This window comes from Orycteropus afer, unplaced genomic scaffold, assembly GCF_000298275.1.
Source record: "Orycteropus afer afer isolate SDZICR_OR568_19922 unplaced genomic scaffold, OryAfe1.0 scaffold00005, whole genome shotgun sequence".
Taxonomy (NCBI): domain Eukaryota; kingdom Metazoa; phylum Chordata; class Mammalia; order Tubulidentata; family Orycteropodidae; genus Orycteropus; species Orycteropus afer.
This window is the reverse complement of record NW_006921592.1, coordinates 28,444,465-28,466,517: the sequence shown is the minus strand read 5'-3', so window position 1 is coordinate 28,466,517 and position 22,053 is coordinate 28,444,465. Positions and strand designations below refer to the sequence as shown.

Below are 22,053 nucleotides of genomic sequence, written 5' to 3'. Positions count from 1 at the left end.
CTTTCCTTCAAGGCTCAGGGGTCCAAGATTATCTTCTGTGTCTGTGTTAATTGGTTTCCCTTTTCTTTGTTGAAGAGGGTCTGTGCAATCCTTCTGCCTAATCCGCCATCTTCTGCAGCCCATAAGTTTTGATATGTTGTGATTTCATTCATCTTATTTTCTAATTTCACTTGTATTTCTTCTGTGACTCTTCTGTTGTTTTAGAGTGTGTTGTTTCATTTCTACATATTTGTGAATTTCCCAGGTTTCTTGTTGACTTCAAGTTTCATTTCATTGTAATTAAAAGGATACTTTGTATGATTTTAGGCTTTTAAAATTTATTCATAATTATTTTTTAGTCTAATACATAGCCTGTCCTGAAGAGTGTGACATATGCATTGTTTGGGGCTTTAAAAAAAAAAAAAAAAAACTCTTTGCCATCAAGTCAGTTCCAACTCATAGTGACCCCTCCTTGGGTTTCCAAGGCAGTATCTCTATGGAAGTAGATTGCCCAGTCTTCCTTCCAAGGAGTGGCTGATGGGTTTGAACCACCAGCCTTCTGTTTGCAGTCAAATGCCAGTGTGTTCTATGTATTACTGTGTTTTCTTTAGTTTGTATATAGTGTTGTTCAAATGTTCTCTTCCCATGTTGACCTTCTGTCTAGTTCTATCCATTTTTTTATGAAAGTGGAGATATTGAAATCTCCAACTATTATTGTTGAATTTTCTATTTCTCTTTTCAATTCTGTCAGTATTTGCTTCATATATATTATAGCTCTGTTGCTAGGTACATGTATGTTTATAATTGTTTTATCCTCTTAATATATCTTTTATCTTTATAAAATTTATAAAATTATATATATATTTATCTTTATAAAATTCCTTCATCTCTTGTAACAATTTTTGTCTTAAAATCGATTTTGTCTGATATTAGTCTAGCCACTCCAGCTTTTTTGTCATTCTTTTACTTTTACTTTCAACTTATTTGTGTCTTTGAATGTAAAATAGGTTGGTTGCAGAGAGCATACACTAGAATCATTTTTTTATTTGTTCTGCCAATATGTGCCTTTCAGTTGGAGTGTTACACAGTGACAGTTAATGTATTTATTGATAAGGTTGCATTTATGTCTTCTGTTTTGGCTTTGTTTCCTATATGTATTGTGTCTCTTTGTCTGTATTATTCTTAAGTTGCTCCATTTGTGTCTTTTGTGTTATATCAGTACCTTATAGGGTACCATTTTAATTCCCTTGTCATGTCATTTGCTATTTTTTCCAGTTATTTTCTTAGTGGTTTCCTTGGGGATTACAGTTAACATCTTAACCATAACAGTATCATTCAGATTAATACCAATTTACTTTCAATGGTATACTAAAACTTTTCTCCTGCGTATCTCTATTCTGCCTTTCCTTTTTGCAATTATTGTCACCCAAAGTACATTTTTTATATGTTGTATGCCTAAACACAGAGATTCATAGTTATTACTTTATGCGGTGGTCTTGAAATCATATTGGAGAAAAAAAGAGTTAACATAATTTCTTAGTGGGAAACACTAGACTGAAACTATGCTAGAAATTAAAAGAAAGTTTTTATCGAAGGAATAAAATCATTTTGATATGGGGAGACATTTATAGATATCCATACAATATGTTGCAATGCTCCAAATCGTATGGAGAACAGTAAGGATTTTAAAAGGTATAACAACAGAAGATTTGTGCTAGCAGGCACATAGGAGAGAGAAGCAGCTGCACAAAAGTTACAAAGGACTTACTGAACTGTAAGCTTAAACTATATCAATAAGCTCATTTGTTGCTTTCTGAGGTTGTTACATTCTGAGAGTTTAACAGAACATTCTGTTAGGGGCTAATTTTCTGTCACTTCCAGAGTCTGTCTCTTTATCTCCTCAAATTTAGTTTCTACTTTAGTTACAGGTGCTCTGGTAGATAGTGCCTAAGGTATTTGACTGCTAACCAGAAGGCTGGCAGTTCAAACCCACCAGCCACTCCTCGGAAGGAAGATTGGGCAGTCTACTTCTGTAGTGATACTGCCTTGGAAACCCAAGGAGGGGTCTCTGTGAGTCGGATCCAACTTGATGGCAATGAGTTTCTTTTTTTTGGTTTGAATAGGAGCTCTGGTGGTATTGTGATTAAGGCATTTGGGTGCTAACCAAAACTCAGTGATTCAAACCCACCAGCCACTCCACAGAAGAAGGATGGGGCAGTCTGCTTCTGTAAAGATTTACAGCCATGAGAACCCGTGGAGGTCACTATGAGTTGGAATTGACTCGACGGCAGTAAGGTGTTTTTGTTTGTTTGTTTGAGTTAATAGGAACACAGTAGAATGTCCCAGTGAGTAATATTTTATTTTGGAAGTAAGACTTGATAATATATTTATCTTAGCTGCAAGGTCTAACTTCATTTAACATTATCAGTTATAGTTCTCATCCCCCTGCTGACCAGAGTGCCTTCTCTGGGACCATCTTCACAAACATTCTTAACAGACACTGAGTAACTCTTTTACCAGTTAGAAATCCTGACTTCTGCCTTCTTGTTTTTCAAACAGTAAAACTGTAACAAAAAGGCTGTGAATGGTTCTTTTAGAAAAGTATAAATGAAAATCTGAGTTAAATTCAAAATGGAGTTTTAATTTAGGTCTGAAGTCACCCATTTCAGATATGTCATACCTCAGTTTTTTTTTTAAGATTCACATCAACAGTACTTCTGTGGTTACATGTGTAGTTGCTTTCACTTATATAATGTTCTTTATTTCTTCCTGTGAATTTCAGTTGTTGTCTAATGCCTCTTCATTTCAGCCTGAAGGATTCCCTTAATGTTTCTAGTAGGTCAAGGATGCTAGAGACAGATTGTGTCAGTTTTTCCTTATCTGGAAATGTCTTAATTTCATTGTCATTTATGAAGATATCTTTGCTGGATATTGAAATCGTAGTTGATAGGCTTTTTCTTTCAGTTTGAATATGTCAACCCACTGTCTACTGCTTCCATGGTTTTTGATGAGAAATAAGCTGTTACTCTTATTTAAGATCCTTTGTAAATAACAAGTAACTTCTCTTTAGCTGCTTTCAAGATTCATCTTTTGTCTTGATTTCAACAGTATGATTATGAGGTGTCTAAGTCTTTGAGGTTATACTACTGCGAGTTCATTGATATTCTTAGATGTGTAAATTGTTTTTCATTGTATTTGGGAAGTGTCAGCCATTATTTGTTCAAATATTCTTTCTTTCTTCTCCTTTTAGGACTCCCATGATGTGTACATTCCTGCACTTGAGGCTTTGTTCATTTTTCTTCATTCTTTTTTTCTTTCTGTTCCTCGGATTGGTTAATCTCAATGAATTTATAGTCAAGTGTGCTGATTCTTTCTGCTGCCTGCTCATATCTGATATTGATTCCCATTAATTAATTTTTCATTTTTATTATTGTCATTTTCTACTCTTGAATTTTTGATTGGTTCTAGTTTCAGAATTTTTCTCTTTATTGGTATTTTTTATTTGATAAGACATTGTTATACTTTCCTTCAGTTCTTTAGATATAGTTTCCTTTAGTTATTTGAACATATTTAAAATACCTGATTTAAAGTCTTTGCCTGACCTTCTTCAGGGACAGTTTCATAAATAATTTCTTTTTTTCATGTGTATGGCCCATACTTTCTTGTTTGTTTGCATGTCTCATATTTTTTTGTTAAAAAATGGACATTTTAAATAAAACTCTGGAAATCAGAATCTCTCCCTCTCTGCAAGAGTCCTTCTTGTTATTTGTTTAGTCACTGTCTTGAACTAATTCTGTAGCATCTTTACTCTTCGTCATGTGTGGGTATAGATGTTTGCTTAGATTAGTGAACAGCCAATAAGTAGACAGAGATTTCCTTAAGTGCCCGTAACCAATAAATCTCCTAGTTTGTGCCAAAAGGTTCTGTTGGTGTTGGGGCACTCCTCCAGTCGTCATTCTGGGAGTTTACAACTCTGTGTTAGCCTTCACTTTCTTCTTATTCTTACATGGAGTTGTAAGGTTAGTAAGAGGTGATAGTTTAGGGCCTTCTCAGTTCTTTCCTGAGCATGCATACAGTTCTGGGCATGTCCACAGCCTTCTAGAATCCCAGGAATATATCTAAGCTTTTCAAAACCTCTCTGGGCTTCTCATTCTCAGTATTGTCCTTTTAAGCTTTTTGGTTAGTTTATTGTTTGCCTTAGGTTTTCTCAACTGCCTCAGGCAGCCATGATGTTCAAAATTGCCAATTTTTTCTTTTGACTAGCACCTTCTGAAAAAAATTCTTTTTACAGTGGATTGAGCACCAAGTCAGGTCAGATAAAGACCTGTGAGGGGAATCTTTCAACGGAACTAGCAGACAGGTCAGATAATGACAGTTCTCTGGGAATGGGCCTGATCATCTGATGCAGCCTCAACCTTGGGTAGGCACTGTGCCTTGGGTCCCAGGGTTTTGTGACTTAGAAATAAGGGAGTTGGTTCTGGGCAACTTTGGATAGTGCTACTTTTTCCCTCCCACTGCTGTGGTAGCATTCCACAAATGCCCTCAGTTTATGTGTTTCAAGAACTTTCCAAACCTTACAGCTTAATTATTTTGTTCCATGGTGGAGAAAGGCAATGGGAATCTGGGTGGATTTAGGCAGTGACTGTTCTTCCCCTGCCCCAGCCAGCACTGTGAGGGGACAGAGAGATCTTTCTCTAGAATGTCCCCAGTTCCTTCTGTGACATCCAGGGTTCCTGGTGGAAAATCCCATAGGAGGGTGGAAATCCTATGTGGGCAGCCTCCCAGGGACTTCTCACTCACAATGGCCCACAGTTGGCCATTAGCAATTTGTTAAAATTTTTCTAAGTTTATGTACCTATCAGCTTATATCAAGTTCAGTGGTGTCTGCTCCAGGTAAGCAAAGGAACAGGTCCTGAACATTTCATGTTGGTTGTTTACTGTGCAATGTCAGTTCTCTGATGGATTCAAGAAAAGGCATTCATTGATTTTCAGTTTGCCCAGCCTTTTTCATGTTGTAACAGCGTTAATGTTGTTCTTTTCCACTCTCAACATCACTGAACTAAAACCCAAAACCACATATGATTTTAATTTTTTCTAATTTAGCAAGACTTACTCTTTTTTTTTTAATGTTCAAAGTACCAAAAAACAATTTATATTATCCACTGGTTGTCCTATATATGTCAGCTAGTCAAGTTGCTTAATTATATCATTTAAATCTTCTGTATAGTAGCAGTCAGCAGACTTTTTTTTTATAACTGTTAAATCACGGTCTTTGCAGGCTATGTGGGTCATATGTTCTCTGTTGCACCTGGAGTTGTAGTGCTATAGCAGCCATAGATAATACATAAACGGATAAACATGCTATGTTCCAGTGTTTTATTTACAAAAAACAGGTGTTGGGTTGAGTTTACCTTTTTGGCTGAAGTTTGCTGATTTGTTCTGAATCTCTATTAATTTTTAAATCTGCTTTTCCTATAAGTTACCACAGGAGAATTGTGTTAAAATCCCAATAATTGTAGAGTTGTCTCTCATTTCTTATATTTGCTTATGTATTTGAATTGTGCTTTCATGTGCTTACAAATTTACTCAAAAGAACGTTTATATAAACTATCTTTCATAATTCTTTCTTACCTTAAAATCTGTTCTTTTTGGCAGTAATATAATCACGTTACTTTCTTTGGATTAGTATTTTCATTCTTTTACTTAAAATTTACATATATTTTATGTATGAAATGTGGGTTTTATTTTTAATTGTTTATATGCAGTAAAACTATATTTCCTTTAACTAGATTGTTCAGTCCAGGATTTAGTATAAATTTTTCTATAAAGAGTCAAGTAGTTAGTTAATTTATCATTGAAGGATCCACAGAGTGATGGAAATACTCATCTCTGTTGCTTTAGTGTAAAAGCCATTGACAATACATAAATGACTAGAGGTGGCTGTGTCCTAGTAAAAACAGCAGCAAGCTAGATTTGCCCACAGGTCATAGTTTGCTGACCCGTGTCCTAAAATATGCACAGATACTCTGTTGGGGTGTAGGATGAAAACTGTGGAAAGCTTATTTACATATTTTATCTTTGCTAAAAAATTTTTTTAAGCAAAAGTTTTACTAATATATTTATTGATAGTATATGCATATAACTCAAATTATGTTATAAACATTTTTACTGATTGAGTACTTTCATAGTGTAAAATAAAATTAGGTCCAAAATAGGCATTCTTTATATCATTTGTTTACAGAAAACATGATAAGAATAGTTTTCATAAGTATTTTCTGTCACCTAATTAAGTAGAAATATGCTCTTGCAGGCATCAGTGTCATTCAAGGACGTGACTGTGGAGCTCACCCAGGAGGAGTGGCAGCACATGGGCCCTGCTCAGAGGACCCTGTACAGAGACGTGATGCTGGAGAACTACAGCCACCTTGTCTCAGTGGGTGAGCATATAACCATAACTTACCATGTAACTCTTTACATAAATCATTTCCCTTTTAATTGCCATAAATATGAATATTTAGTTTGATGTTTTTAGGCTTTTCCTTCAGGAGACTAAAGTAACTGAATCCTTTTGAGAACTAGGCAATGCCCTGGTGAGAAGTTCAAGTAAGCACCTTCAGGATGCTGCTTCTGAAAGTATATCTTACACTTTTGATGACCAACAGCTCATTTATCTTGCCTCATTCATCAGTTATCCTCTGTTTTTAGGCTACTGCATTTTCAAACCAGAAGTGATCTTCAAGTTGGAGCAAGGAGAAGAACCTTGGTTCTTAGAGGAGGAATTCTCTAGCCAGAGATACCCAGGTGAGTTTCTGAGCACTGGCAGACAGAATCCTGCAACAGTGTAGGGGGATAGTTAGACTTCTGAAGGTTAGCTTAGTGGTAAACTTTATTGTTTTTCAAGACTTACTGAAAGGCCCAAAGACACTAAAACCAGCAATCAAAAGTAAAAGATTAATTAACTTGATTAAATTAAAATTAAAACTTTGTCCATCAAAGACCATTAAAAGACTGAAAAGGCAAGCTACAATGTGGTGTAATATATATCCAGTACAAATAACCTAGAAAGGATAAACATCCTGAAAATATAAAGAACTTTTGCAAGTTAGTATGGAAAACAGGCAAAAAAGGGCAAAAGATGTTGAATAGGAACTTTGAAAGAAATCCAAATGATCAGTAAACCTTTGGAAATGTATTCAACCTCAGTTTTCAGAGAAATGCAAAATAAAATTATTGTAAGATCCCACTTCACAGGTAGGAGGCAAGATTAACAGATCTGGCAATGTCAATTGTTGGTTAGGATGTGAAATACTGTTGTTGTTGTTATTTGCCGTCAAGTTGGCCCCGACTCATAGCGACCCCTCCTTGGGTTTCCGAGGCAGTATCACTACGGAAGTAGGATTGTGAAATACTGGAGACTGCAAAAATGGCTTGGGAAGCAGCTTCTAATGCCCCTGCCTTCACAAGGGGGAAAGAGGATCCACAACAGCAGCAGCCCAAGGCTGGTTCCTCTGAGGCAGATACCAGACATGCTGCCACCTTCCAACATTTTTAGCAATTCTGTCACCAACCGTCCTTCCCACAGCACTCTATCTACTTCACTGCTGGGTTTGATAATTCGTTTTAATGGCCTCATAGAACTCACAGACAATACTCACAATTATGGGCTTATTTGGGAAATAACAGGTTCTGGTGACTTAGTGCCTAAACCATTTGACTGCTAACCAGAAGACTGGTGGTTCAAACCCACCAGCCACTCCTTCCTTGGCAGGAAGATTGGGCAATCTACTTCCATAGGGAAACTACCTAAGAAACCCAAGAAGGAGTCGCTATGAGTTGAATCGACTCGATGGCAGAGAGTTTGAGTTTTTTTGGAACAGGTTACAATACAGGTTCAGGACCACTCAGGATACAATTCTTTGATCAGGACAGCTTCTCTTCAGCCATGCCCATAGGCACACCTCTCTTTAGCTCTTGGCCCCTTGGCCTGGCCTCTACTCTGCTGCAGCAGGTGTTACAGCACTATTTCAGCTCTGCCAATAGGTACCCAGAGAAGCACTTGCTCAACCAGCAAGCCTCCTGCCCAGAGGCACTCAGCTTTGTTGTTGCATGGACTGGGAAGCCCACCTCTTTGTGTCATGCCAGTCTTAGTTCTGCTGCTGCAGTTTCTCTGCCTTTGTCTCTTGTCATCTCTCACCATCTCCAGTGCCTCTAACTTGTCTCAGCAGTGCCTCTCTCTGTCTCTTTGGTTGAGGAGGTTCAGGGTGGGGATCTTGAGTCCAAAGGACATGCTCCCTCCTGGATCTTCTTCCCTGATGGTTGTGAGATCCTCCTTCTCTGCCTCTGGGAGGGTTCATTTAAGCCTAGCGGATGGCAAAATTGACCAATCCCCATGTTAGGATTCTATATACTTTTTTTCTATGGTCCCACCCCCACAAGGGTACTTTATTTACATTATTAGCACTGTCCAATGCCCTTGGGCCACAAGCACCTAACATTTGTATATTCCTACCCAGTCATCTGGTGGAAGCCACAAAGACTGTGGCTAGAAGAGCCATATTAAGTAATTTACTGCACCACAGGCCACCCCCTGACTCTTCTAGACATTGGCCCTTTCATACATGAAAGATTAACTTCCCCTTCCCAGTAATTTTAAGTGTAAGCACACCAATGAAAGCATATAAGCCACTTCATGCTCATCTCTCCCCATTTTAGATAGCCAATTTCTGAAATGCCCATGCCTATCAAACTAGTCCTCTGAGACAAGCATGTTCTTTTCTCTGAAGAATCTTTGTTCAGGTTGGAACTTTGTGCATCTGCACCCTTAAGCAGAGAATCCAGTCCAGAGCAAGTCATAAATTGCAGCAGTTTTTACCAGCTCACAGTGTCAAACATCTTTCTTTTCATTTGATTGGGTTCTGGTCAGCTCATCCCTATCCATCCAAGCTAGGTCAGTGGGTACCACTGTAATCTTGGGAGTTCACACACCTCCCTGTACTTCAGACCAGCCAGCCCTTTCTCTCTCTTTCTCTTATCCCTAGCGCACATGGGCTAGGTCAGCACCTTTAAGCTCAGGAGTCCACACAACTCCTTGCAGTTCATCCAACTCTTCCTCTCTTATCCCTCGCCTCCATGGGCTAGGTCAACAGATGCCAACCTCAGCTCATTTCTTCATTGCTGCACCACCCCCACTTCCATTCATCAAGTGGACCCAGGTGTGACAGGAGCAAGTAAGTATACCAGGCTGTTTACTCGCCAGCTCTGTTTAACTTCCATCCTGGAAGGGGTTCTTCTGATGGGCCATCACTTTTTCCTGCTTCCAAAGACAAACCATTTGCTCAAAATTCAAAAAGCAAAATAGTCTTTTCTTTTTTTCCTTCAGGTCTTCTGTCAAATGCAGATCTCTTCTCACAGCAATTCTGGGTTGGTCAGAATATCTTTTCAAATGCAAATTTCCTAGATGGGGCTCAGGTTTTTTACCTAAGCCCCCAATAATCTATACACAGGGCTACAGGCTTGAACCAGAAAAGCCTGTGTTTCTTCTGGGCAGATTCTGTTTCCCCTTTTTAGCATATCCAGTCAAGTATTGGCTGACTTTGGAGTTACATACTCTGTTAATGCATACCTAAATCTTTCTATCATTAAACTAAGTAAGAGAAATATTCAGTATCCATTGTATGTTCAGATAAACACATAACCCTTTTTAAAAACTTGCCAATTTCATTTTCTCCACACTTTGAATATATTCCTATCATTTGCATATGCCCTTGGGTCTCTGGCTTGGTGGAACCAGGAGACTCTGGCCTACTATCAGTCATCTCTTTCAATCAGCCTGGCTATTGCCCCAAGTCATTCCATGTGTGGCTACCTTCCCCATAGCTGCAGCATATCTCTTACATTCCTTTCAGCTATTACAGGCAACAACAACCCAAGTAAGCAACTAAAAATCAAAAGTTTCACTTACCATGTGTTCTGGTTACCTAGTGTGCTCTGACAAGAATATATGACGTATGGGATACTTGAACAAACAGAAGTTTATTCTCTTATAATTTGGAGGCTTTAAGTCTGAGTTCAAAGTGCCAAGCTCTAGGGGCTGGGTGAAAGCCCCTCAACCTTGGCTTCAGCTCTGCCTCCTGCTCCCAGCCCACTGAAGCTGGAGACTTTTCTTCACTCAGCTGCTGGCTGCTGGGCTGACAAGCCCAAGGTTGACAAGTAAAAAGACACAGTCCCCATGTTAGCAAACCACACGGCAGGCCATTAATTCAAGTCCATTGAAAGTCCCAAGGTCAGCAGGCTGCTGAATGACACACCTATATGCAGGGTTCAAGCATGCCATAAGCTGGAGACCATTCCCCAAGGCTGCTGCTTATATACAAGAAGCAGACCACATCCCTAAGGCTCACACTCAGCTGCTCACAGTAGATTCCACCATGGAACTGATTACCAGTCTCATCATGGGGAATACTACATCCAGCTGCCCAGCCACCAACCAGGCCTAGCCAAGCTGACACACAAACTTAACTACCACACCATCCTCCTTCCTTCTTTCTCTTACAAAGTCTCAAGCTTCCATGAATCTGGAGCCATTGCTATGAATCCCACTTCTGATGCCAACTACAAAAACAGCGTGGGGTCAGCCCTGACCTCCCCTAACAAGGAACAAGAGGAAAGGAGAATCCAGAATAATATCAACAGCCCAAGGCTGATTCCTGTCAGGCTGAGGGCAGATACGCCACCACCCTCCAACATTTTTATGCATTCTGACACCAACCATCCCTCCCACGGCACTCTACTTCTCTGCTGGGTTCAGTAATTCATTGCAGTGGCCACCACACTGGCCAGATAGTTACTTTGTGGATGTCCCAGCAGTGTAATACTACATTTTACCTGCATACAGGACTTCATACTCTTTGACAATTGAGTAACTTCATTTTCAGTAAGGTAGTAACCAAAACTAAATTTATCTTTGATAAACCATAAAACATTCTCACTTTCTCCACTTCTACTTTAGTTATTCTGTCATTGTTCTGCTTCTATAACTTGCAGTCATAAGAGTTGCTTTAAACCTTTGAATTTTCCATCTTTTTCATCCTCTCTTAATGTTCTCCCCACCTTTTTCATCCTCTTAATGATCTCCCTACATATTCTGTTGCTTTTATTTAGAAAATTGTCTTCTAAATTTCCTCATATTCTCAGTTTCCATAGACATTTCCCAGAACCAGACCCATAGTCTTTCTTAACTTGACTGGTATCATTTCTAATTAGGATTCACTTTTTTTTTTTTTTTTTTTTTTTACATAAACATTCACTTTATCTTGCGCTAGCAAATAAAAGTAAAGTTGTGCTGTCATCTCTTATAATCATGCTCAGCTCTGTTTGTTTGAGTGTCTTGACTCCCATCTATCTGCTGTTCTTCCTTGCATCACATCTTTCATCATTGAATTCTTTTCCTCTCCAAATACTTTATTGAATTAAAAGAATTTAGGACTGTGTCTGTTATCTTGCAAAAGCTTGCTATCATTATTTTGTTATTATACACATTAAATTTTAAGCTCAGTTTCCTACCACCTCAATGACATAATCTTGAATATGTTATTTTACATTTATCTCTCCTGTGTCCAAACTTCTAACCTGCTTAGTAACTACCACAGAAACTAAGACTTGATCATATGCTTTAATATTTTAATATTTGGTAGCATATAGTTAGGGAGCTCTGGTGGCATAGTGCCTAAGGCATTTGACTGCTAACCAGAAGGCTGGCAGTTCAAACCCACCAGTCACTGCTCAGAAGGAAGATTGGGCAATCTACTTCCATAGTGATACTGCCTCAGAAACCTAAGGAGGGGTCACTATGAGTCAGGACCAACTCGATGGCAGTGAATTTTGTTTTGGGAGTTTATATAGTTAGGACAGTGGTTCTCAACCAGGGTTGAATTTGCCCCCTCCACCTAGGACACATTTGCTAAAATCTAGAGACCTTTTTCTGTTTGTTTGTTTTTATTGTGATTTAGGTGAAAGTTTACAGAGCAAATTCAGTCTCATAACATTGACTGCAATTTCTGACAGTGCAACAACTCCCCTTCCACTTCCTCCCCATAGTTACCTCTTCCCAGTGTCCTCCCCTCCATGCACTCCTGCCCCCTGAGCTGTCTCCCTGTGCATACACAGCCCTTCTTTCTCTCACGATTGATCTCTCCAAGGAGTACATCTACCTAATATTCAGCTCATTTGACTGGAAGTCACGGGAGTGGGTTCAGTTCCAGACCTGAAGGACAGCTAGGGACCATAGTAGGGACATTTTTAAGGAGCTCTTTTGGCATAATGGTTAAAACATTTGGCTGCTAACCAAAAGGTCAGTGGTATGGACACACCAGCTGCTCTGTGGGAGAAAGATGAGGCAGTCTACTTCTGTAAATCTTTGCAGCCTCAGTTCTACTCTGCCCTAAAGTGTTTCAGTGAGTTGGAGTTGACTCAGTGGCAGTGGGGTAAAGACATTTTGGATTGCCGTAACTGGGAGAGGGATGCTACTGGCATCTAGTGGGTAGAGGCCAGGGATGCTGCTAAACCTGTTACAGTGCACAAGAAAACCTCCCACAACAAAAAATTATCCAGCTTAAAATGTCAATATTGCTGAGTTGGAGAAACTCGTAAGTGAAGTTTCTTTCCTCAAAAGATTATGATCTACGGAATAAAATGTCCTTTGTTTTACTCTCTTAAAATCTGGTAATTTATATAATACATATATCACAATCTTGTTGTTAACTTGCTGCAAAGTAGGCATTTGAGAAATCTTCATATTTATTCATTCAGAAATCATAATAAGGGAACCCTTTCTTATACACATATATCCAAGTCACAGCCTTGTTAATTCTTACTGATCAGGCTTGATTGGTGTGAGGACAATGAATTTCTGTTTGGGAAAGGTCTCCAGGTAACTTGTGTGCACATGTTTGAACCAGAAGAGCTTAAAGGAAATCAGAGATGTAGTAGCATCTACCAAGAGTCTAGGCTGTAGGAGAATAAAGTTCTCCTAAAATTCTACATTTAATGTGAATATTTGAAATAGAATGAAAAAAGATATCAATTATAAGATAAATCATTCTGTAAGTGAAATGCCCTTTAACTATGGTATGGCATCAGTTATAAGATTAATACTACTTTCAATGATGGCAAATGGTTAAAAAAAATAATGTCTCAAAATATCCGAAATACAATGAGTTAACATTTGTTAAAAAATGAATGGTATATGTTTTTGGGGAGGATGTAGTAGTGGGAGCTCTAGTGGCATAGTGCCTAAGGCATTTGACTGCTAACCAGAAGGCTGGCGGTTCAAACCCACCAGCCACTCCTTGGAAGGAAGACTGGGCAATCTACTTCTACTAGTGATAACGCCTCAGAAACCTAAGGAGGGGTTGCTATGAGTCGAGGCCAACTTGACGGCACATGATAACACAACAACGATCTTTTTTATTTTTTTCTTAAGTGCTGTTTTCAAAGGCATGAGAAAGAACTGTGGAAACAGCAAGGATTAGATGAATTAAATTCTAGAGAGGAGAGGAATATGTGGAGCTGAGCTGAGGGTTGCTTACCAGTGTTGTCCCAGGGCATTGCTACTTAAACACTTGGGTTGAGGATAGGCTGAGGTCTAATACTGGGAGAAAGAGAAGCCAGCAGTGCTGTTAGTCATTATGTGGAGATAGAATTACAAATTGTAAAGTGAGAAACCGCAGATGCATAGCTGGTTTTCTCTACAGGGTGTTTGCCTAGTTTGGGCTGCATGGGAGAAAGGGAACCTAGGGTGAAAACTTCTAAAAGGCAGAGTAAAATCACCTGTTACTTTACTGTGTTTAGGATACAAACAACTACTGGAGTAGAAAACCTCCTTCAAACACTCCGTCTCCCCCACTTAAGAAGTTTTTCAGATGTTGACATTCTGTACATATGGAACCTGAAGGGGATTGGGATGAGAATTTTGAAAGGCATTGTTGATTCTCCCACAGTCTTTCAAAGCTAAGGAAAACAATATGTGCTAGGTTATCAGTCATAAAATTGGCCCACCCATTCTGGAACATTAAGTATGGACTTAAACCTTTTACTAAAGCTCAAAAACTAGTCATGAGTCATCTTCTTCTTTACTTGGCTTGGGTCGATCAGCTGCTCACTTCCTCTCCCTAACAGAGAAATGGGGACCATCCCTGGGGTGAAATACTTATAACATGATGAGGTGCCTCTAAAGTTTTTTTAACAGGATGTCCAGCACATAGTAAAACATTACAAAATATGAAGGAGGGAAAAAATTTATATATAGCAAAAATCAAAGAAAAATTATTAGAAGGTGACTTTCACATGATCCAAATATTAAGTTAGCAGAAAAGAACTTTAACTGTGAGTATTATTTTAAAAAAATAAACAGAAAGGTGAGCAAAGTACATGAAAGAATGGAGAATGTCATCAGAAAATAGGATTTCAGGGTAGGGTGGACTTTTTACACTCCATCTGGGTAGTACAAGTTAGTAACAGTCGAGTATAAAACCAAAACAACCAAACTCACTGCAGTCGAGTCGGATCCAACTCATAGCAGCCCTTCCATGGGTTTCCGAGGCTGTATCATTGTGGAAGTAGATTGCCCAGCCTTCCTTCTGAGGAGTGGCTGGTGGGTTTGAACCGCTGGCCTTCTGGTTAGTAATCAAATGCCTTAGGCACTATGCCACCAGAGCTCCTAACAGTCAAGTATACACGTGAATTTTTATGATAAATAGAAATGCAAAGAGTATTATTAAAAATTTTAAAACCATGTTGTAATTTATGACCCTTTAGATTCTTAAATAGTAATAATTAGTTCTGTGTCAAGGAAAAGACTGGTTTGAGGAGATAAGTAGATAGACTGCACTGTGGAAAGTTAGGATGGGGTAGTCAGGTTCACTTTTTGTACAATTCTGATAGATAACATAAATCAAAGATACCACAGCCAGAATTGACTAGTGAATCTAATTTAGTTGCAAGGATGGATTTTCTTTCATTTAATCAGGAGGAAGTTGGTGCTGTTTAAAATATGATATTGAATTGTAGAATAAAAATTAAAAATATCAAAATTGGAAGAATGTCAGCTAGTGAGTATTATACCAGTGTAACCTAGATTGTATAAGTACCTGACTGTAAGTAACCTCCTTAAACCAAACCTTTTCTTCTTTGGACCTATCCCACAAATACAATTTTCTCCTGATTTTTTCTTGTTACTACTTGAGTCTGTAGTCCTTGTTGTATTCATCCATCTCATTCTCTGATTTTCCTGAACTACCCACTCATAAAATTCTCTAATTTTTTAAAAGGAAAATTATATGTATGTATGTATCCACATACACATATATGTGAATTATTTATTCTTAGGAACCAAAGAATGAAATACAAAATGGGCTATATGTCTCTAAATCTTAATCATAAGAAATGTAAGATTCATAAAATGCTTTCATTTTTTCCTATTTTAGAAGATTACAGGATGAAGAGGACCAGGAAGATCAAAGATAAACACTTGCAGAAAGTAATATTTATCAATAATAAAACATTGACTAGAGAGGAAGAGAAAGTTTTTGAAAAATCATTTATTCTACATGTGAGTCCTATTTCTTCAACAAAAATGCCTTGTAAATGTGACTCATGGGGAATGAATTTGCAAAATCTTTCTGAATTTATTGTTAATAATAGAAACTATTCAGCACAGAAAGTTGTATGTGAGAATTTGCCTTTCAGTATTAAATTTGAGAGAACTCATACTAGAGAAAAATTTTATGAATATAATAAAAACATGAAAGCTCTCACTGATAAGGAAGATCTTCCTGATCATCAAAAATTTCAGGCTTTGGAGCAAGCTTTTGAAAGTAATCAATTTGGAAATAACTTCTTTGATGAGGCTGCTTGTATTATACGTAAGAGTTCTCACACAGGAAAGAAATCCCATAAAGATGATGAATATAGGATAAACTGTGATGAAACAACTATATTTGGTCACAAGAGAACTGGTATAGGGGAGAAAAGTTCTAATCTTAGCCAGTGTGGGAAATCCTTCTGTGAGAAGCCAGGTGTTATGGAATACCATAAAGTTCATATGGCTGTGAAATACAATGAATGCTGTGAAAGTGGAAATAATTTCAGCAGAAACTCACACTTCACTCAACTTCAGAGAACTGTCACAGGAGAGAATCCATTTGTACATAATGGCAGAACACAAACTGGGGATAAATCCTTTGAATATGATAAAAATGGGAACTCCTGCCCAACATCAGTCCACAAAATACACCAGAGAACTCACTCAGAGGTAAAACCCTATAAATGTAATGCATGTGGAAAATCCTTCTGTCAAAAAGGACATCTCATTCAACATCAGAGAACTCACACAGGAGAGAAACCATTTGAATGTAATGAATGTGGGAAAACTTTCTCCCAGAAGTCCCACCTCAGTACACATCAGAGAATTCACACAGCAGAGAAACCCTATCAGTGTAATGAATGTGGGAAAACTTTTGTCCAGAAGTCAACCCTCCGAGGACATCAGAGGATTCACACGGGGGAGAAACCCTATGAATGTAGTGAATGTGGGAAAACTTTTGTTCAGAAGTCAACTCTCAGAGATCATCGTAGAATTCACACAGGGGAGAAGTCCTTTCAGTGTAATGAATGTGGGAAAACATTTGGTCAGAAATCAAACCTCAGAATACATCAGAGAACTCACAGTGGGGAGAAATCTTATCAATGTAATGAATGTGAAAAATCCTTTTGGCGAAAAGACCATCTGATTCAACACCAAAAAACTCACACAGGAGAGAAACCATTTAAATGTAATGAATGTGGGAAAACTTTTGCCCGGACATCAACCCTAAGAGTACATCAGAGAATTCACACAGGGGAGAAGCCATTTAAATGTAATGATTGTGGAAAAGAATTTGTCCGGAAAGCAATCCTTGGTGATCATCAGAGAATTCATACAGGCGAGAAACCCTTTCAGTGTAATAAATGTGGGAAAACTTTTGGGCAGAAGTCAAACCTCAGAATACATCAGAGAACTCACAATGGGGAGAAATCTTATGAATGTAATGACTGTGGGAAATAACAGCAGTGAATCCAAAATGTGTCCCGGGGAATTCAAGGAAGGGTAAAACCCTCTTGTTGTAATAAATGTGGAAAATCCTTTTAACAAAAAGACCACCTCATTTGACATCAGAGAACTTACATAGAGGAGAATGGACTGAATATAGGGAAACTGTCTTAGAAGTGTATGCTCCCAGTAGGGGAGAAAATTCACATGATAGAGAAAACCCTATGAATATAGTGACTGTAGAAAGAATTATGTCTAAAGGAAACCCTTAAGAGTGTATCACAGTGTTCTATTTTAAGGTTACTATAGAAAGTCCTTCAAAGAAAGTGATATACTATTCAGTAACTTGCATGTATCACATAGGCCAGTAATTTGTTCACCAGTAGCCATTTCATTTTGTTCTAGGCGCATAGCTCGTTTAAAGTTCAAATTTCTCTTGCATCCAAGTAGGACTGTGTAACTGACTAGTGAAATGTGGGTGCCAGTGATGTATGTTACACCCAGGCCTAGCAAATAAAGATTTCCCTCACAAATTTCCAAGGCTCTGTCAGAGTAAAATGGCAATGACTTCAGGACAATTTTGGGTGCCATTTATTGACATGTATCGATACAAGATGAAAGCAGCCAGGGTCTCTGAATAAATATGTGGAGTAGAATTCTTTTCTAGAGCTGCACTAGTTGAACATTTTTTGAGCAAAAAAATACCTTCTATTGAGCTGTAATGTGCTTAAATCTATTTGTTACTGCCCATAATTTAGCTATCCCTGTGCTATGGGGACATAAAATAGCTTCATGAGCCATGCTTGAGTTGGGCACAAACCTTATTGGGGTTGCTGAGTGAAAGGGTCCTTCCAAGATCAGAGAATGCATGCAGGAAATATACTTTCTATGTAGTTAAATAGTACCAGTAATGATGACATTGCCACTTGATAAAGGATTTTTGATGGACCTGAACAAGTTTGGTGTTTTTTTTTGAATAGTCAACAGCCACCATGCAGCTCTAAACCAAAACTAATTGCGCCTTGCTTAACGGCAAGAAGCTACTGTCCCTCCATGCTTCCTGATACCTCTGTATATCCAAAACTTAGATGCCTTAAGAAGAAAGATACCCCTCTGTCTCCAAGGATGACTAAGGGGCATTGGGACCCACCAATTATGCTGGGAAATTTTAGGGGGAAGGAAAAGAATGAAACTTTGATGGCTTGTCTGGAATTGTATGCCCAAGTCAAACATCTCACCTGTTCCTATGAAGACAAGGATATGTGAATTCAGCTAATGGGATTTAGGCATTTCCATGACCATATGGATTAAGCCTTTTTGGACAGTACAGTTTACTGTGATTGCTTCTGAAACCATGGTAGGAATTAATATGTTACTTGCTCTATTTCTTCCTGTAAGTTGTAGAGGGCATCCTCCTAATCAGGAAGAGTAGCATGTAAAGAAATACTTTTGAGCTATCATAGCCCTGATAAGCATTTTGAGTTTCAAGTCTCTGTGACTGGTGATTTAGTTGATGGGAACCTCTGGTAAAAGAAAGACATGAAGGGTGTGGTTTTATTTGATTCCCTGACAGGCCTACTAGGTATACTCCTGGAATCCAACTATTTAGCTTACTCTTGGACTGTTTTAGACATTAAACACTTGGCTCACCAAGGCCTCTAGCCTCATATTCCAATTTTTAGGTTTGTCACGTGGATTCAGTGATTAACAAGGTAGGAAGGAACCAACAACCCTTGGTTGTAAAATGGTTCAGCAGTACAGCTGTCCTAGCTATGCATGCAAAAGTAACACTATCCCTTTGAGGGAAATTTTGAGGGGATCCCACTTCCTTCCCTGAAACAAAGCCATCAACTAAGTTGAAACCATGAGATCCTGTGACTGTTCAACCTCAGTGCCAGTTCTCAGAACCAAAAGTGGATGTGATTGAACTCTTCTCAGGCAGAACACAAGGGTGTTCCTGGCTCTGGCCAATACTCCCCTTGATGAACATTGTTATATTTTTATTGATTCTTAGATTCTTGCCCGTGGCCTAGCTGTTTGGGGCTGCCAGTTGGAAAATTACAGACTGACAGATAAGCACCTTTATGGGGGGCTAAGAACTATGTAAATATATCATGGCTACTTGGCATACTGTCTGAGTCACTCAGATGGTAAGAGACTGTTCTGTGAGGAGAGAATCAGTCTGCTGATTGAGCATTCACTCCCCAGATTGCCGGTGTTGCTATCTGGAGCCACTGTTGCACTGGTATGGCCAAACCTCCACCACTTTAGATTGGGTACAATGTAAAGGTCTCCATATATCTGATACTTCCTTTTAGCCATAATGATATCAGAATCTACCATTTTTTCCTTCCAGATAAATAAGCAGTGATCAACAGACCATTTAATTAATTTACCCCTTTTCCTCTGATTTAAAATAAGCTCTGATGGTGTAGTGCCTAAAGCATTTGACTGCTAACCAGAAGGCTGGTGGTTCAAACCCACCAACCACTCCTGGAAAGGAAGACTGGGTAATCTACTTCTGTAGAGATGTTGTTGTTGTTGTTATTTGCCATCGAGTCGGCCCCGACTCATAGCAACCCCTCCGTGGGTTTCCGAGGCAGTATCACTACGGAAGTAGGATTGCCCAACCTTCAGAGATAGCACCCTGGAAACCCAAGGAGGGGTTGCTGTGAGTCAGAATTGACTTGACAACAGTGAGTTTGGTTTCATTTTTTTTTATTCCTAATTTAAAATATTTTAAATATGGCTGCTTGTTACCCTTTCCCCCATTCTTCTAGTAACAGATCCTCCCTTTGTAACAACAAGGCTGGTACACTGCTCATATGGACCAAAATAGTCCATCCTGATGTGATATGGAGTGTTTTAAAGAAGGATATTTGAATAAATTTAGAAAATGAGAAAACTTCTAGCATTTTGGAAATCATAAGACATCACAGACGAGTTAGTTTGTGACCCTAGAGCAGCCAGCAATCTTGCCAAGAAAATACATCTAAAATAGGGGAAAGTAAAGTTACTCGTACTGAGAAGCAGATATGACAAGCAGACTTAGGGTATGCAAGTCTAGTTAGTGTTGGACCCCTTGAGAATCAAAACACTATTTTAATTACTCTGTTTCTGTAATACTTGGTGATTAAAAGCAAGTCTTTCATTCTTTTGAAACAATTGTCATTGTTTTTTCCAGCACCTTTTATGAAAAAAGATAACCTGGAATCGTCACCTTGCCCTTTTTAAAGGAATATTATTTGAATTTGATATTAAATTCAGGGCTAGGTAACCAACAGGATTGAAGCAGTTCACCCAGGTGGCCTGAGTCATTCATTGGTAACCAGGTGACAAAGCCACATGACTGGGCATTCAGGTTTAACTTCTCTTCCTTTGCTGGGGTAAGATCACAACACACCTGTCCATATAGCACATCTCCAGCTGGAAGCCATGGTCTGTTCTAATGATGAATTCATTCCACTCCCTGACTGGTTGTTCCTTCTTAATGTGTCATGGTCTTTTATTCCAGCAGATGGATGCCTCAGACCCTATAGGAGATAATTTCCTGTCTACATGCCTACTAAGGGTCTTCAACCTAATAAAGGTAGAAGACAAGCCTCCATGAAGGCAGCTGGGTTTGTTTTGTTCAGAATGTATCACAAGCATATAAAACAATGCCTCTGTGTATTAGGCAAAAATATTTGTTGAATGTACAATTATAAAAGTGAAATTCAAACACGTTTTTCCTTTTATCACTGCAGAGTATCTTTCCAGGTGATGCGTCATTGATTATAGTTGATACTGCTTCCCACTTGTCTTGATTTTTTAGTATTGTTTTAACAGAAGTACTGTTTAGTGGATGGCTTTAATAAACAGGAATTTATTCTTTTACAGTTTAGAAGCCCAAATTCAGAGTACCACCTCTAGGGGCTAGATAAGGACCCTCGACCTTGGGCTTCAGCTCTGCCTCTTGTTCCAGGCCCAGTGGAGCAAGCTAGAAGCTTCTGACTCATGCAGCTGTTGGCTGCTGAGGGTGATGAACCCACAGTCAACAGGTAAAATGGCACAATCCCAGGATCAGCAGGCACACAGCAGACCACTGGTTCAAGTCCAGGAACAATCCCAAGGTCAGACAACACAGCAGGCCAGTTGTTAAAGTCCAGGAACTGAAGATGAAGGTTTGGCCAAATGCAGGATCCAAGTGTGCCAAAAAGCTAGTGACCTTCCTCAAAGCTTCTCCATATATATTGGAAACAGGACACAGCCCCGAAGACAACTACTTAGCTGCTCACCACAGATTCCACCATGGAGGTGATTATAATCTCTTCATGGGGAATAACTACATCCACCTGCCAAGCCACAATGTTTTAGATATTTTCTAAACTTGTGAAACTTTTTACTTGTTCTTAATATACAGTAGTATATGGTGCTCATCTTCAAATATTTGTCAACCATGACGATTCATTTTAAATAAAGAGTCCTAGTTCAAATTTATGTCTATATATGTAATCAGTTTTTCATTAGCATTGTTGATGTGATTGATCTATTTTTGCTTTGCTTCCACACACATATTTTAAGTACCAATCCAAGCAATTTTATAAAACCATAACAATGGTAAAATCAGATTGCTAACATTAACCGAATGTGCAAGCAGAGTACTTGGTTGCTGGAATCATCCCTTGAATTCATTTTACAAGTAGTTCCCCTTACTTTTACTTCCAAATCATGCTCTTGGCAGTTTCAAGGAATTAGGTTGTTATTTTGTCAGGTTAGAGAAGCTAGTCTCTGAGAGCGTATCTGACCCCCAAAGAAAGGGCAACACACCCTTATGGTTCCTACATGTTTTCCTTTCTTTGCCAAGTATATAATGCCTTTTCTGTCATATTAAAAATCTCCCTAGAATCCCATGAGAAATAATATATTCTATACTTCTACCAGAAAATCTTTACACAATGATGGGGGAGAAAAAAATCTGTGTTTTTGTATCTAGATATCACAGTTGC

The 22,053-nt window shown here is 38.6% G+C and overlaps 1 protein-coding gene across 1 annotated transcript in view; it reads left to right on the top strand.

Moving 5' to 3' along the window:
* The window catches only part of ZNF510 (zinc finger protein 510), a 42,656-nt gene extending 25,576 nt beyond the window's left edge, over positions 1–17,080 (top strand). Inside the window, exons 4-8 of the mRNA XM_042780636.1 lie at positions 4,842–4,872; positions 6,271–6,416; positions 6,685–6,780; positions 7,086–7,097; positions 15,465–17,080. Of these exons, the coding sequence (XP_042636570.1) occupies positions 4,842–4,872; positions 6,271–6,416; positions 6,685–6,780; positions 7,086–7,097; positions 15,465–17,080 (1,901 nt within the window). The remainder of the gene's footprint in view (positions 1–4,841; positions 4,873–6,270; positions 6,417–6,684; positions 6,781–7,085; positions 7,098–15,464) is intronic.
* The last annotated feature ends 4,973 nt before the right edge of the window (positions 17,081–22,053 follow it).